General features: G+C 39.9%; 1 protein-coding gene across 13 annotated transcripts in view; it reads right to left on the bottom strand.

The window, feature by feature from the left end:
• Rbfox1 (RNA binding fox-1 homolog 1) overlaps positions 1–12,757 on the bottom strand; it is a 1,049,790-nt gene that overhangs the window by 574,108 nt on the left and 462,925 nt on the right. For all 13 annotated transcript variants that reach the window (XM_051181369.1, XM_051181375.1, XM_051181367.1 and 10 more), the window contains one exon: positions 9,425–9,466. In XM_051181369.1, the coding sequence (XP_051037326.1) occupies positions 9,425–9,466 (42 nt within the window). The remainder of the gene's footprint in view (positions 1–9,424; positions 9,467–12,757) is intronic.

Below are 12,757 nucleotides of genomic sequence, written 5' to 3'. Positions count from 1 at the left end.
TGGTGTATCAGTGGGGATTCTTTGATCACAGGAAGAAACGAATGGGTTCTGACTAACTTCAGCAGAAAAAGAGATCACTCAAAGGATATATGGTAGCTCAAGGGATGGATAGCTGGATAACCAGGCCTAAAGACATAAAGACAGGAATCATGGAGGATCTAGGATGTAGCCCTGAGAGTCTGTCTTTGCTTTGCTGTACAAGGGTATCACCATAAAAATGAATCCACTCTTTATTTTCAATCCCAATTTTTCTTTCCTGTTTTGTATCATTACACTTAATCCAATGTCCCTGGAGCTTTTCCAATTGGTCAACGTTTGTCATATCTCCATTCATCAGCTAGAGATAGACTCTTAATTTGCCTTACTTCTAAGATTGTACATAATGGGGAGTTGGAGTGACTCTGAATGGACAATATGGTGCTGGCTACCCCAGGGTAGAGGAGCTTTACTTATCAGAATTTCCACAATCTAGAATCACTTGGGTAGCACGTTTCAATGGAGGAGTTTCTAGGTTAAGTTTGCCAATAGGCATGTATTATGGGTATCATCTTGATTATGTTCATTAATGTGGAAATAGCCATTCCATTTGTAGGACCCAGTTTCTGGGTTTGGGTCCTTGACTGTATGAGAGTATGAAAACAGATTTATTGATTTGATTCTCCTCCTGGTATGACAAGCTGTTTTAGGTCCATGCTGTTTCAACTTTCCTGAATTTGTGAGATAAAATAAACGCTCCTGTAAGTTGCTTTTCATCACAGCAATCAAAAAAAATTATCCTGGCTATTGTGCTTGAAGTACACATTACTTACATATATACAAACAGAGCCTAAATAAAGGTGATCCCTTGTCATAAAGAAATATAAGGATCTCCGCTGCCCCAGTGTTTTTTAAGGCCACAGTAGGGTCTTCCAAAACAATCAGGAAAAACTGTGACTTCCCTTCATTTTTGTGTTATCAAGATTGGTCATTCTGCTCTCAAGTTCTCTGGGGATTGAAAAAGCACACACAGATTGCAAAAGAGTAAGGAGAGTTTATTCAGGAGGAAGATGATAGAACAGATCCCACACCTGCATGAGGGCACTGGGGAACTTAAATAAGGACCCATGCTTACTTTCTCTTTAGGGTTTCTCTTTATGGGGTCCAGGAGAAGGAGGAATTGGTTGCTAAGGGCTATCATGGGTAGTTCTTGGTTTGGATGAACAGACTTGGATAATGTAACCCTCTCCCCACTGTGCATATACTTTTCCATAATTCATTTGGTTTTAATCATATGTACATCCAGTTAGACATAGGCATTTGGTAGTAAATAGGTATTTCTCCCCTAAAAGTTGACTATATGACATAACTTGTCTTACTGCTATGTACTTCAAACTGGTTCTGACTGGATTTATTCCTTTCCCTACATCCCATCCCCAGATATGCTCTAGGACATGACTTAATGGAAATTTACCCTAAAGGGGAGTCATTAAGAGGCTAAGAATAAGTAAGTTATTTCTTTGTTTAAAGTGGAGTGCATGTGAAGCTCTAAGCCAGTTAAGGCCCTAGGCTACCAAGTACACTATTGGATGATGGGGCACATGCCGCACCCAAGCAAAGTGAGGACCTGGGTGGCTGTTAATTACCATGCCTGTTCTCATCAATTCCATTGAAACCTAGTGGCTCATTTCTTCTCCTCAAAGTAGGGACAGCTATAGCTGCCCTCTCATCCTTTGTCCTGGAGAGGATCTTTTTTCCAAGGGAATGGTATTCAGACCGCTGAGAAACAGAAGAGAAGGTAGGTTTTCTCTGAAGTATCAGTCAATGAAATGAAGAGATGCACACCAATGTGAAATGCCAGCATTGTTAGCAGTTTTTTTTTGGGGGGGAGTTTTTGATAAGGATTTAATAATGAAATAAGGAACATGGCAGATTTGCCCCCAAGAAGTTATATGAGGACTGGGAGAATGGGTAGAAAAGAGTAATGGGTAAGAAGAGAGGCATTACTTCGCAGTTTTCCAGGCTAACAATGTTGAAATGGCCACAAAGTCTCAAAGAAGCAGACACTAATGAACACATGTTGGTCACAGGATTGGCCACCAACGATGAAGGAAGCTGCCTGCCCATGAATCTGTTTATTCCAAGTTCACAATGAAGATAGAGAATTTATTAAAAATCTGTCACCATCTCCTGGATTTCTTGATCGTTTTTCTGTGATACTCAGTTAATGCTGTAGCCAAAGTCAGGGAGCACATGAGGTGTGAAAGGAAGTGTCAGAGGGCAAGACTTTGTGAGGACAGCAATTTTTAGACATCTTTACATGTTTATGGATACCTAGTCTCAGTAGGAAACTTGCCTTTGGAGATGACCTGCTGCAGCTGCATGGAATGTATGCAGTTTTTGGAGGGAGAAAGCTCATTATATAGATCAAACCCTCTCTGCATGGAGAAAACTATGAAGATGGGACCATTAGTTGGATAATACTGAAGCAAGAAGATATCTGCTGTGTGTGTGTGTGTGTGTGTGTGTGTGTGTGTGTGTGTGTACGTACACATGCGCGCATATGTGTGTACATCCAGTGTCTTTTTAGAGTTAGGGGTGTAAACAATACAGATTTCAGGTTTGTGCCCTCTGTGTCCTTGCTGCAAATCCCCTACTGCTCCTGATTTCTGCATCTGTCCCAGCTAGTCACTCAAGTCTGGCTTCTGCCAATCCTTTTAATATAGAGCACAGGAGTCAGAAACAAGCAATTAAACCTTGCCAAAGCACATCTGGATAGATTAAGAATCTCAAGCCTGATGCCCCAAGATTGATCCCCAGAGCCCATGGTGGAAGCAGAGAACTGATTCCCCAAGTTTTCCTCTAAACTCACACACATGCCTTGGTGAGTATGTCCATGCTCATAAAGAATCATTATACAAAGGCAGAGTCATAAATAAATTAAATGTATGCATATATGATGAAAATAATAATGTGTGCCAATTAACACTTTATGATTTTAGGTAAAAGCAAGCAAGCACACACACACACACACACCACACACACACACACACACACACACACATATATGTATATGGCAATTGTGTTACACTCCTTTTGGAGTCTCACAAAGTGCTGCCTGGAAAATCCAAAGTCATCTGGGATCAATTTGCCCTTCTCTTAGAGACTGATGAAATATTGAGTTATTGGGGCTGCAACATAAAAGCAAGCACAGTTTTGGGAGAAGATAGCTCACTAAAAATTTTTTTAAAGGAAGGAACTCCTTTTTAAAGAAACTTTCATACCCCTTTAAAGACTTATAAACTTAGTAATGTATATTCAATTTGTAGATTTACATATAAACCTAAGGCCTTTTCTTTGCAGGATTTCTTTATAGATGGAAAACCTTCAATAGGCTTCATCTATAAACCTCAAGGACAGTTCTTTCTCAACAGGGGTCAGCCAACTATAGTTCCTGGTTTATTGTTATAAATAAAGTTTTATTGAAACACAACCTCAAACATTCTTCTCATATATTACTGATTTCCTATACAATGACATTGTTGTATAGTTGCCATGGTGGTCCTATGGCCTGCAATAGGCTATAGGCTACCATAACCACACCCTAGCCTTTTAATTACGTGCCACTCCCAATCTGTGTGACCCACAAGCTTTGCATAATTTCTTCTTTTATATATGTGTGTTGGTGTATGAGCACATGTGTGAGTATGTGCACATGTGGATGTGTGTACACATGCATATATGCATGAATACATCCATGTAGAGCTTAAAGACAACATCAGGAGTAATAATCCTCAGTGAAGCTATGTACTTCCTTTGAGACAAATACCTCATGAGCTTGGAGTTCAGTAATCGGGCTACACTCTCTGGTCACTAAGCTCCTTGGATACTTCTTTAGCATTAGAATTACAAGTGTCCAACTCTTACTCCAGGCTATTTTTCCCAGTGAGATCCAGCTCAGAGCCTCACACTTGCAAATCCAGTGCTTTGCTGTGGAGTTATTTCCTCAGGCCACTGCATCACTTTCTGTTTTTGCTTAATGTAGAATCTAAACAGGAAGTCACATCTCAGAGACATTCTGACTGCAGCCTATCTAGAGACTTCTGCCTCTCACCCCACCCCCTACTAATATTCTCCCATCCTCTGGCCCATAGCTAATTGAACTAATTTTTGAGGCTTGCTTTCATAGAGTGTTTCCAAAGTGTTTAACTTCGTTTTCGTAGAAACAGCTCTTTTTCTTACTGCACTCATTTTTCATCAGTTTACATAATATTGCACTAAATAATGTAATTACAATAACAAGCGCAGCTGGCAGAGGCAGCTCTGGGAACACATACAACTGACTGTTGGCAAGCAGACACCACAGTGGGTAAAAAGAAAGGTAAACTCATGCACAGCAGAAACAGCTTGGGACACCATGGCCCCCACCAACATGATTCTAAAGGTATGGGGCAGTGTCTTACCCATTCATCTCCTAACTTTCGTAAGTGGAGACCAGTAAGCTAAAAGTCTTCCATCTGTGTCTCTCTGTGTAGCACAGACTTATATGATATTTGCCAGTTTCCCAGGGACTTGGAGGGAGTTATTTGACAAATGCGTGTCTTTTCCTGCTAGCCTGCAAGGTATCAGAGTATGAGGAATGTATTGGTTTTATTACAGCATTACATCTCCACTATGCAGACAGTGACTGGCATCTGGTTCACTCTCAAAAATATTTCCTGAATAAATAACTGGATAGAGGCAGGCTTTCCCACAATGAGCTACTCAGAAACTACAGTCAAGAAAATATAAATCTGGAAGGAGTCATGGGGGTTTATAGTTCCTTCTCTGCTCCCCTAAGAATAAGTGAGGGATGCATGGATGTTGAAAGAGGGAGGGTGAGGTGAGAGACTCATTCTGATAGCTCAATTCCAGGCAGTCTAGAAGATTCATTCTCTGATGCCTGGATGAAGGCAATGGGTTTAAGCCAAGAAGATCATTAGCAATTTGCATTTCTGCAAGCCACATCACTCTTGTATCATGCAGGACTGAGAAATTTGCTTCTAACTGGCAAATTAAATATTGATAATGTAGATAGGCTGCACTACATCTCTCAGAAGGCTGGCACTCTGATTTCCATGTTTCTAAAACTTCAGCCATTTGCATTCAACTACCACCAGTTTTGTCATGACTCCGAGCAATCAGTAACAGTGTGTAACTCATATTTACCTTGAAAGCAACTCATTTTTAACCCAAATGCATGCATTTACCAAGGAAACCTGGCATTGCCACTGCAAACAGAAAACCAATATTTGTAACTGCAACTAACATCTATGGTGGGGGGAAATAACTACTGAAATTTAACAATGATTAAAAATGTTTCCTATGCAATCACTTGTGCTAAACACCCCATTGAATTCATTGTTTAACCTTTGCACACATACATTCATGCTGTGAAACATCCCTCAAAGGCTCTTGTGCTTTTATATTTGACCCCCAGCTGTGGATGCTGTCCACAGAGGAGTGGAAACTTTAATAAATTGAGCCTAGTTCCAAGATGTGGATTTCTGGAAGGCAGGGCTTGAGAGCTGTAGGTCAGTGCCACTGCTTTTTTGATACTCCTGATATAACAGCAGGTCACACAATAGGCTCAGCCACCATGATTTACCTGATACAAAGGACTACGTCCCCTGAATCATCAGCCAAATTAACTCTTCCTTAAGTTGATTCCTGCCAAGCACTCAGTCATAGAGAAAAGTAATTAACACACAGGCACACCTGTGCATGTATACATATACACACATTCACAGACAGATCTTATGAAATAGGCACAATCATTGTCTCCAATAAACATGAGGAACTGAAAATACAAAGGATTTTAAAACTATGCATAATTGCACAAGTGCACAAACCTTGCAAAGTTTAGAAGTCATTGCACTGGGCCTAGCCATAGGCCCCTAATTCTTGACTGCTATATTTTGCAAACAATGCTTTTGAAGTCAGCATAGATGCTCAGGCTGCTGCAGGCTTAAAGCCTGAGGCACACTCCCTCTCTGTTATAAAGAAAGCTTAGAAAGTGTTACAGCTGTGTTGAAACTCTTAGTTTAAACTATGACTTCCTCATTGACATAAAAAAGATTGAGAAAGAATTTAAAATGAAATAACTTTTCCTCTAAATGTTTCACCCTTTCTGAGAGACTTAGTGTTTGGCTCTGTGAAAATGTTATCCCACAGGGTGAGCGTTCCACAGGCTAAAAAATACAATGGCTTAGTTCAGTGTGGCAATACTTGCTAGGATCCTTTGCTCATCTCTCATCTCCATTATTGAGAAAGTAAGTCTACTGTACTTGGTACCTAATGTTTCCTTTCTCCTATAATATCTAACTCCTCAACATAAAGGTAGAGGCTGACTCAGAGGCCTAGATGGTTCAATGTTCATAAAAAAAAGAGTTGAGAGTGGTTTGATTTGCATGATCACTAAAAAGGAAGGAAAGTGGGAGAGGGAGAAGAGGGGAAAAGGAAATAGAGAAGAGAAGGGAGGGGGGAAGAAAATGGGAAAGGAAGAGGAGGAAGATGGAACAGAAAATTGAGGAGAAAAAGAGGAACAGGAGAAGGGGAAAGAAAAGGAGGAAGGGAAAGGAGATGAGGATGAATGAAGAGGAGGAAGAAGAATGAGACAGAGGGGAAGAGGAAGGGAAGGAGGAAAGAAATAGGATACAGTAGATCTATGCTGAATTTCACCAGCCAAAATTGATTTAGATGGGCAGACAGTATAAATGGGCAATAGAAGAACATGTCCACAAGTAAGACTGGGCTGCCAAAATTGATAGCACGGTGTGGTGACACCTGCCTGTAAGTTCCAGCACCACTGGTGTAGAGGCAGTAAGTAGGACTGCTGATGTTTGAGGACTGCCTTGGATACATCAGGAGTTTGGAGCTAACCTGAGCCACAAGTGGAGATGCTGACTTAAAATGAATGCAAGGAATAAGAAGATATCCTAACCCATAAGACTTGTAGGCATGAGGGCCCAAGCTTGATCCCCAGAATACAGATTCAAAGAGCAGGGTATGGTAGCAGATTTGTAATCCCAGTGCTCAGCAAGCAGAAATCAGAGGGTCCCTAGAACTTGCTGGTCTGCCAGCCTAGCCTACTTGCTAAGCATCAAACCAGTGATTAAAAAACAAAACAAAACAAATAAACAAACAAAAAAACCGAGATATATGATTCCTGAGGAATGAAGACAAAGTTGTTTCCTGGCTTTCACATACATGCATTCTCATACTGGAACCCACCATACTCATAAGGGAGGCAACGCGGTATCTAACAGTGTGCTATAACATGAAGGAGGTTCCTGGGGGAAATAGATACCTGAGTCAAATGGAAAGAGAAAATGCCAATGCATCTCTTCCATGTCAAAATTGAGCTGAATAAATGTTCATTTTATTAATTGCAAAGTGGTATTCATTCATTTAAAACACAAATTAGTTTAAGATTCTAAAACCAGGATGCAAAGAATTACCTCAAATAAAGCAACCATTTGTGATGGCAGAGGCAGGCTGGGACTGGGGGTGGGTTCCTGGCACTGCACATGGATCTCAAATAAATAATCCATCATATGGAGTACCCAGCTTTACCACCTGACAAAGAACCCTCCTGGCTTCTATACTACACCCTGTAGACAATGCCCTCATCAAATCATCAACCCCTCAAACTTCAGACAAGCATTTCTTTGTCTTCTGTACCCTTAATCCTCTAAGGCAACATCATTTGCAATAGAGAGCTCAGTGCTATCTGAATTCTGGGGACTATGTCAAAGCCTCCTGGAGACATAAGCATCCATTGCTCTTTATCTAGCACTGACCTACTTCTGGCCATTTTTCCTCATCCAAACAGGAGAGGGAAATCTGAAATTCCAATACATTATTTACTAGGATAAACCACTCATTCAGGTCACAGAGAGAAAGCAGTAGGAGTGTTCAGTAAAGCTTACAACAAAAGTCATTTAAAACATTGGTGACAGTGTCTGGGGGGGGGCACAGAAGCCTCAAAACTTACTTGTATCCCTTTGTAGCCAAGGAAGACCTTCAATTTCTGACCTTCCCACCTCTCCCCCGAGTGCTAGAATCATAGGTATGTGACACCATACCTAGATAAATCAAGCAGTGCTTCATGCATGCCAGATCAGTGAACTACCAATGAACTACATCCTCAGCCAACCAATATCTTGGCATCTGTGTCATGCAGGAATTGCACTAATGGTAGAAGATTTGTGGATCTAGGTGAAATATTAACAGAGGCCTGGGTGAGACAGTCTACAAAACAAAAGCATAACCAGAAAAGAAAGCTCAGGTCACCATCTCAGCTTCATACAGGGGGATTCATTGTTTGATATAGGATTTAACAAACCAGACAACAAATGCAATCAGAAACTATAAAGAATGCTAGGAATCCTTGTCACCTGGAGATTACAACTCAGCAGTGGGCCTTAGATGTAACTAGCAGTGTACAAAACCATTAAATTATTTACTGCATTATTTACTCAAACACTTCGGGGTACCATGGTCCCCAAGCCTCTGCCTCAAGCACTGCTATGTTTTGAAAAGTCACAGATTCCATTAGTTTTCATAGCCATCTAAAAATACAAAGTTAAGCCACATGGTCCAGTGAGAATGATAGGACTCCAGCAGTGACATCAAAGAGTGGTCAATTATAACCTTAAACTCTGTTCCCAAATATGAGCATGCTTCAAAAGCAAATGGAGCACAGAGGTAAGGAATGCAGGTATTTCATAAAATTCCACAAAAGCTCATGCAAATAAGGATGTCCAACCAAGACATAGTGAAGGCGGATTGGTTCCACTGCGGAAAAAAAATCTTCTTTCCTGAGGAAATCTTTCATGCAACTGATACACTTGAATCTCAGGACTTGCTTTTAAGTAATAGAATAAATTACAAAGTTTAGCATTCTGGCTTCATCTCCCTTGTACACAAATGACACCAAGATCCGAGGTCTATGGATAATTCAAATTCTCCTTTTAAAATAAAGCATTGATGTAGGTGTGGCTCACTAATCCCAGTCCATAGCAAAAGTGCATTTTAGCACTCAGCAAACAGCTGGGAACTCACACTGGCAAGGCAGCAAGGAGTACTCCTGGGCTTTGTGATCACTTAGACCTCACGTTGTACAAAAAAAGAGTCCAATGATGTCAAACAAATTCCACAACAGAAGTATTTATCGCCGAACCTAAATCAAAAAATCCATATATACTATAATGGCACTTCAAAAGAAGATCTACTGTATTTACCACCTCAATCAATATGAAATTAGCTGGGATAAATATTGCCAGCTCTGCCTGTCTTGAGATGAAGCCTGTTATTTAGTCTCTAGGTCTCCAAAGAGACAAGGGCATTTTTGCTTATCACACAGAAATAGGAAGCAGGAAGCCTGTTACTAGCAGGTTGCACCTACCCTCAGCTGCTCTCTTTCACAATTCATCTGTTGCCTCAAAACCTGCAGAAAAGAGAAAAGGGGAAGAATGTCAGAAGGTTCTATAGAGACAGCAGCATAAAAACACAGGGCTGCGGAGTGGCTCAACAGGACCCATGCAACCCATATAAATGCTGGTTGTGTGTATTGAGGTGAGATGGCTCAGTGGGTAAAGCCAATTGCCTTCAAGCCTGGGGACCTGACCTCAGTTCCCAAAAGTTACATCATGAGAGCAAAAGAGCAACCCTGATAAGTGATTTACAGGCGTGTCACAGAATGCTGACATATGGATATGTGTATGTGCACACACTATAAAACCTATATTATAATAAATTTTTTAAATGAATATGGTGGAAGATTCTGGACACCAACCTTGGACATTCACAGACATATTCAAACATATCCACAGAAGGTATGCCTAAATATGTGTGAACACATAAGCACACATGTGCATTGACATATGCAAGTATGCTGACTCAAACACATCTAAGCATATCACATATACATATGCATAAGGAAAGAAGAGGGGAGAACAGTTACTTTTGATGGAAGTCTCAACTAAGACCCAAAATTCACAGTAATAATTACCTTTTCTCTAGGTTTAGACAGTGGATTCTTTACTATCTTTCTACATTGTACATTGTGAAGTATCTTTAAGGGGATTGTTCAAAGATGCAGGAGAGATTGGGGCAGTCTAAAAAGTATGGGTTTCCTTCTTTGTGCATATATTTTTCTAGTCCTGCTATATTAGATTGTGTTTGACAATACAATAATCAATGCAGTATCTTCCCCAAAGTCAAGTGCTGCCAATATTATCTGCATGCCATGGAAAATAGATTCCATTTAATTACTTAGTTATTTCTTAATTACTTTTGTTTGTGTGTGGTACTGATGTTTGGACTCAGTATTTCACATATGCTAAGCAAGGGTTTCCCCTATGAGCTGTACCTTCTAAATTCTCATTGTTTGTTATTTTGAATGGTCCAGCCTAGCCTTGAACACATTACACCGCACAAAAATGATCATTTTACCTCAGTCTCCTGAGATACTTGGATAAGAGACAGGGCTTATTGATCTAGCCTAATCAGATGACAGTAAGATGGAATGTATGGGGATGGTAGTTACACAGACTGTACAGGGATAGCAGTAAAAAGGACTGTATGGGCATGGTAGTAAGGACAGGATGGTGGGTAAAAAAACAGATTATATGGGGATGACAGTAAGAAGGACTGTATGAGAATGGGGATGGTAGTTAGATTGCATGGCGGAGGACTCAGAGGCCAGGACTTATAGCAAAGAAAGAAAGCCTGATCATATATATATATATATATATATATATATATATATATATATATATCCACTCCAAAGATGAAGTATTAGTAGCCCCTCTGCCAAACAAAAACTACCTGACCAGTTCTTGGATGCTGTTCTTACCATCCAAGAAGGCTTTATTAGAGTGCCCACATGATTTGTTATCCAAATAGGCAAAACAGAATGCATGAATGGGATGACCAGCGAGGTATTTGGATTTAGGTGATTACACAGAGGCCAGAGAGAGAAAGGAAACTGGTTGAAATGGTCCTTTAAGAGAGGAAGATTGATGGATGAACATGCAATGCAAATGGTCAAATTTAAATTAAGTTGTGCATTATTGACAGGATACATTGTCTTTTTATTTTTAAACCACTGTAAAATATCTTAACTCCCAGCACTTGACAGGGTACTGGGAGTTTCTTGGAACTTTACTGAAGGACGAGAGCTTTAGCAACCAACCCTTGATGTATATTTTATGTGTTTTGTAGTGAAAGTTTTACTTTTTCTAAAGTAAAAACAAAAATAAGGATGTTTGCTTAGGGTATACTCGAGCCTGAAGTCTCTAGATGGGGTGCTATTGTAGGCCCTTTCACCTGGAAATTTACCCCTGGGAAGATCTCTTTTGATTGTGCTTCCTTTTTTGTCATTGTTATTGTTATTGGCAGACAGAGTATCACATATTCCAGACTAGCCTTGAACTACCTGTGTAGACAAGGATGATTCTCAACTCTTGATCTTCCTACATCTACCTCCTAGGACTGACAACACAGCTGTGTACCATCAAGCTCAGGTTCTTTGGTGCTGAGGATCAAATCTAGGCTTTGTACATTAGTATTAGGCAAGCATTCTACCAACAGATGTAACTGAGTGATAAAAAACTTGACTCTCATGTCCTGTCCCTGGGTTCAACTCTTGGTACAATAAAAAAGAAAAATGACAGAAAGGAGGTAATTTATATATAGGTATTAATTAACCATGATATTATTTTTGATAGATAAATATACAAATAATATTATGTATGACAATGGGAAAATTAAGCATATATCACAGATGCTGAACAATAACATAACATACATGACTTAGAATCACAGTTGTGAAAAATGGGTACAGGAGATGAACCAAAACCCCACTTCAATATAGAAGAGACAAAGCTACAAAAATGCACAATTGTTATAGTTTCTATTTTCTACCAAAATATAATTTAACTGATCATTTAAGAAGAAGAAATAAGGATTTTTCCTTATTTTTAAAAGAAAAAATTCCTTATTTAAAAAAGATCTAGAAGAGATTTTTCCAGATTATTAAAAAGTTAAGGGTTGTGGCCAGATAATTAAGTAGAAAAATCTCACAATGAACTATACTTGAAATGAGCTCTTTAGATTAGATCAATATATCTCTGGAAACCTTTAAGAAAGGGGGAAATCCACAGGCAGAATAGATGCATGGTGTAGGAGGGCAGAAGAGTGGGTAATAAAATTGGCTGACTGCTCTATGGATGTGATCTTCCCACTTAATAGCAAACAGAGAATAGGAAATAACACACTGAGGAAAGACATGCATCCTCTGAGAATCTGAAATCATCTCCAACCAAGAGAGCCAAGAGCTCAGTAATGAATGAACAGGGACAATCAGACAAGTCCCAAAAGACCTCAGCAATGAGTACTGATGGATACATATCCTAGGAGATGTTCCCTAGGTTTATCTTGAAGAATTTTGATCCCAGAAAGTAGGAGTCTTCCCTTCCTCTTTTCTTTCCTCTTTCCCCATCATCCCCTCACATTACAGTCTTCTTCAGAGCAATCCCAGACTGGGTTGCTTCTGAACCATGGGGAACAAGGGGTGCCCAATACATAGAAAAAAGGAGTCCATCTTCATGACATGAAAGTCGGTGCTTCTAGGAGGTAGGCTACACTTCCTGTCCTTGCTTTCCTTTGTAGTTTGAATAGGAAATTTCCTCAGTAGACTCATGTGTTTGAACACTTTGTTTCCAGGTGGCCCTGT

This window comes from Phodopus roborovskii, unplaced genomic scaffold, assembly GCF_943737965.1.
Source record: "Phodopus roborovskii unplaced genomic scaffold, PHOROB, whole genome shotgun sequence".
NCBI lineage: Eukaryota > Metazoa > Chordata > Mammalia > Rodentia > Cricetidae > Phodopus > Phodopus roborovskii.
Note: the sequence above shows the minus strand (reverse complement) of the source record. Positions and strands in the feature narration are given on the sequence as shown.